The sequence below is a fragment of the Schistocerca nitens genome, chromosome 9 (genome assembly GCF_023898315.1).
Source record: "Schistocerca nitens isolate TAMUIC-IGC-003100 chromosome 9, iqSchNite1.1, whole genome shotgun sequence".
NCBI lineage: Eukaryota > Metazoa > Arthropoda > Insecta > Orthoptera > Acrididae > Schistocerca > Schistocerca nitens.
In genome coordinates, this window is record NC_064622.1 from 20,714,443 (window position 1) to 20,719,769 (window position 5,327).

At 43.6% G+C, this 5,327-nt stretch overlaps 1 protein-coding gene across 1 annotated transcript; it reads right to left on the reverse strand.

Moving 5' to 3' along the window:
• Nucleotides 1-1,735: 1,735 nt before the first annotated feature.
• On the reverse strand, nt 1,736-2,098 carry LOC126203512 (uncharacterized). Its single transcript, XM_049937838.1, has one exon. The coding sequence runs from the start codon at nt 2,096-2,098 to the stop codon at nt 1,736-1,738; it is 363 nt and encodes a 120-aa protein (XP_049793795.1).
• Nucleotides 2,099-5,327: the final 3,229 nt, after the last annotated feature.

A 5,327-nucleotide genomic window follows, 5' to 3' on the forward strand; every position in this document is an offset into this window, starting at 1 on the left:
GTTCTGTACATGTGAATCAAATTATGTATGATTTTGTGAATAAAATACTTGTATATGTTCTTTATTATAACATCATCTTTTGAACACGTTCTCATCCCTATATTGTGGTGCATGACACTGTGTTGCAAATGTGAGGCATAGCCTACTGCAAAGCTGGACATGGGCTGTGGGTCCCACTTACCACCTGTGGTGGTGTTCTGCTGGTGACACAGGAAGAACGCACAAAAGATGCCCAGCTGCAGATCAGACCTCTGCCTCGGAATCGAGCAGTGGTCCTTTATATAGCAGCTTGTGCATAAGACATTGGAAGAGAGAGAGGGTAAGTTCTGCAGAATTGACATTTCTGTGTGTCCATGTTTAAATTACAAATCACTCTCATTTATATACTCTACTTCCCCCACTTAAATATTCTTCAGTCAAGTGAAATGCTGTAATATAACTTTAAAGATTTTCCAAATGTTTAGACCTCAGTATTTGCTTTTAGGTTTTCACAAACTATGTCATAAAGCTTAACTTCCGTGTAGAAAGTATCTCTCTGGCACAGGGTAGTGTTGGTTTGGACCAAATTTGTTTTTTGCCTGCAATAGTGATCTTTTTACCCCCCAACATTTGCAGGAATGAATGAAGTATTGTAAGAAAGGTTTTCTAACTGGCCTCTGACATTGCATACTGATTTTGCACTAAAACTTACTATTTGTGGAACATGTTAACATAAAAGAGACTTTTAACTATCACAGGCAAAAGGGCATCATGGATCCTAGCTTCATGTGTATATTTTACTAAGCTAACTTACTAATAATGGATAAGAGACTTCTGTTTCTTGTTGCCTTATTACAAATATCATTTTATTTGTTTTAAAGTCCTTATTAACTGTATAATTTGTATTCAGCATTGTCATAGATAATAATCGTGACCACTGCAGTAGTCCATTATCTCTGCCCGCCATATAAGTCGACTTTTCAAAATGAATATACATTCCAAAATGACAAACACATTTGTCATTGCCACCTACTACCTGTATTCCCATGACTACACTTAATCCAAGTACTCTCGTTATTTACAAAAATAAAATTTTGAAAGTTTTTCCAGGGTCCCCTGTTCACAAGTAATGCTCGACTGATTGACACCAGGGATAAACTTAACACCACCTGTTTCAAGCAAGCCTTTTCAATTGACAAGAAGACAGTTGCCTATTGAAATTGTATTTGCGATTACTGTAAACAAGTTGCAAGGACAGACACTTAAAAGAGCAGGATTTTTTTTTTACCAAATACCATTTTTATTCAAGGACAATTGCATGTGCCTTCTCGAGGATGACTAAATCAACTAATACTTTTGTATCCCCTAAAGAAAGTGAAAAATAAAAAGTACAAGAAGATTACATTCTTTCGTCAAATATTGGTCACACTGAGGTAATGTAATTGCTCTCTAAAGAATTCTGTTAAAAACTGTGAATGGGAGGATGGATACAAAGATGTCTCATAAATTCATGATTATTACTTCACTTCATTCAGTTCATTTTTAAAGATGTTTTCTCTTCATCCCCACAACTATTCTTATACCCAGTGACTACACTTATTCACACTTATTCCCAATCAATGAATGAATGAAAATGGCCTGTGTTCTCCCGTTGAGGGCAAAGGCCTCCTACAAGTAGTGGTAGTTGCTTTTAAAGACTCACGCAGTGAGCTAGTCCATGTAAGATTACCACACTTAATGCACACTACACATTGAATTACACTTGATCACTTATTTGCAGTTCTAGTTCTTTCCACTCCTTTCTATTTCTGGCTATGCAGGTCCACTGTCTTCCTGTTTGTTTTCTGAATAAGTCCGACCATTTGCGTCTCGGTCTTCCTGGGAGTCTCTTGCCGATGTGGTATCTTGTGCCGTCCATCTGTCGTCCTGCATCCTCACCACGTGGGCGCCCCATTTCCATTTCATCTTCGCAACCTGTTGTGCTATGTCTGTTGTTGTTGACATCTTGTGTATCGAGGTGTTCAGTATTCTGTCTTTCAGAGAGATGCCAAGTATCTTCTTCTGCATTTTCCTTTGGCATACCTGTAGTGTGTTTCTCTCTTTGGCTTTGAGAGCCCATGTCTGACATCCATATAATAACACTGGAAAAATGCAGCTTTTGAGTGCCTCCATTTTGAGCCTCCTATTCAGGGTTCTGTCTAGCAATATGAACTTTAAGGCCCAGAAAGCTTTCCAAGCTAAGGAAACTCTTCGTTTTATTTCTTTTTCCATTTTGTTGTTAAAGGAAATTATTCGGCATAAGGATATGTATTGTGATGCATACATTAGCTCCTTTCCTTCCCAATGACTGCACTTATTCCAAATACAGTCATTATTTAAAACTATAAAAGTGCAAGAGTTTCATATGGGTCCCCTGGTCCTGAATATTACAGATATTTTTTGAGTACACTATCCTCACTTATTACCTTTATTTCAAAGGCCACAAGTGTTTTCATAGTGTATACACACGGAAAAGCAGGAATACCAGAGATCTCGTTCTATTAAGTTTCGGGTGTGCAGCCGCAAGACACCTCCTTCTTCTTTTAATATTTTGGCTGTATAACATGCAGCCATCTTCAGAGTGAGCAGCAAGACTGCGGCTCACTCTGAAGGTGGTCGAACGTTTTAAAGCCGAAATATTAGAAGAAGAAGGAGGTTTCTTGCGGCTGCACACCCGAAACTTAACGGAACAGTCTTTGCGCCGCCAAAACCTGAAGATTCACACCAGAGATCTTATACAACACTATGAATCAGGATGGATTGCTACTCACCACATAGGGGAGGTGTTAAGTGGCAGACATGCATACTTAAAGGTGCTCTAAGCTATTGTGCAAAGTTCTGATTCAGATTTAGAAAACACACACCCATTCATGCACGACTCCCACACACTGTGGTCTCTGGGCACAGAGACCCGTGCGTGCTCCTATCACCGACTCCAATCTTGTCACAGGCATTCCCCCCCCCCCCCCCCCCCCCAAAGGCAGGGCCGTGTGGTCTACAAAATTAACTGCAACCACTGTGCGGCATTCTGTGTGAGATTGACCACTAACGAGCTGTCGGTCCACAGGAATATTCGTCACCAAACTGTGACTGGAAGATATTTGGAGCATCAAGTTGCTGAGCATGCTGCACGACACGGTGTGCTCGACTTCGATAACTGCATCGCAGCCCATTCCATCTGGATAGTTCCCTCTGTGAGGGTATAGTGCCCATACATGGCAATGCATTTGTCGTTTGTTGATAATTTTTATATATATATATATATATATATATATATATATATATATATATATATATATATATATATAGGGAAGGAGAGGGAAAGACGAAAGGATGTGGGTTTTAAGGGAGAGGGTAAGGAGTCATTCCAATCCCGGGAGCGGAAAGACTTACCTTAGGGGGAAAAAAGGACAGGTATACACTCGCGCACACACACACATATCCATCCACACATACAGACACAAGCAGACATATTTAAAGACAAAGAGTTTGGGCAGAGATGTCAGTCGAGGTGGAAGAGTAGAGGCAAAGAAGTTGTTGAGAGACAGGTGAGGTATGAGTGGCGGCAACTTGAAATTAGCGGAGATTGAGGCCTGGCGGATAACGAGAAGAGAGGATATACTGAAGGGCAAGTTCCCATCTCCGGAGTTCGGATAGGTTGGTGTTGGTGGGAAGTATCCAGATAACCCGGACGGTGTAACACTGTGCCAAGATGTGCTGGCTGTGCACCAAGGCATGTTTAGCCACAGGGTGATCCTCATTACCAACAAACACTGTCTGCCTGTGTCCATTCATGCGAATGGACAGTTTGTTGCTGGTCATTCCCACATAGAATGCATCACAGTGTAGGCAGGTCAGTTGGTAAATCACGTGGGTGCTTTCACACGTGGCTCTGCCTTTGATCGTGTACACCTTCCGGGTTACAGGACTGGAGTAGGTGGTGGTGGGAGGGTGCATGGGACAGGTTTTGCACCGGGGGCGGTTACAAGGATAGGAGCCAGAGGGTAGGGAAGGTGGTTTGGGGATTTCATAGGGATGAACTAACAGGTTACGAAGGTTAGGTGGACGGCGGAAAGACACTCTTGGCGGAGTGGGGAGGATTTCATGAAGGATGGATCTCATTTCAGGGCAGGATTTGAGGAAGTCGTATCCCTGCTGGAGAGCCACATTCAGAGTCTGGTCCAGTCCCGGAAAGTATCCTGTCACAAGTGGGGCACTTTTGTGGTTCTTCTGTGGGGGATTCTGGGTTTGAGGGGATGAGGAAGTGGCTCTGGTTATTTGCTTCTGTACCAGGCCGGGAGGGTAGTTGCGGGATGAGAAAGCTGTTGTCAGGTTGTTGGTGTAATGTTTCAGGGATTCCGGACTGGAGCAGATTCGTTTGCCACGAAGACCTAGGCTGTAGGGAAGGGACCGTTTGATGTGGAATGGGTGGCAGCTGTCATAATGGAGGTACTGTTGCTTGTTGGTGGGTTTGATGTGGACGGACGTGTGAAGTTGGCCATTGGACAGGTGGAGGTCAACGTCAAGGAAAGTGGCATGGGATTTGGAGTAGGACCAGGTGAATCTGATGGAACCAAAGGAGTTGAGGTTGGAGAGGAAATTCTGGAGTTCTTCTTCACTGTGAGTCCAGATCATGAAGATGTCATCAATAAATCTGTACCAAACTTTGGGTTGGCAGACCTGGGTAACCAAGAAGGCTTCCTCTAAGCGACCCATGAATAGGTTGGCATACGAGGGGGCCATCCTGGTACCCATGGCTGTTCCCTTTAATTGTTGGTATGTCTGGCCTTCAAAAGTGAAGAAGTTGTGGGTCAGGATGAAGCTGGTTAAGGTAATGAGGAAAGAGGTTTTAGGTAGGGTGGCAGGTGATCGGCGTGAAAGGAAATGCTCCATCGCAGCGAGGCCCTGGACGTGCGGAATATTTGTGTATAAGGAAGTGGCATCAATGGTTACAAGGATGGTTTCCGGGGGTAACAGATTGGGTAAGGATTCCAGGCGTTCAAGGAAGTGGTTGGTGTCTTTGATGAAGGATGGGAGACTGCATGTAATGGGTTGAAGGTGTTGATCTACGTAGGCAGAGATACGTTCTGTGGGGGCTTGGTAACCAGCTACAATGGGGCGGCCGGGATGATTGGGTTTGTGAATTTTAGGAAGAAGGTAGAAGGTTGGGGTGCAGGGTGTCGGTGGGGTCAGGAGGTTGATGGAGTCAGGTGAAAGGTTTTGCAGGGGGCCTAAGGTTCTGAGGATTCCTTGAAGCTCCGCCTAGACATCGGGAATGGGGTTACCTTGGCAAACTTTGTATGCCAAGG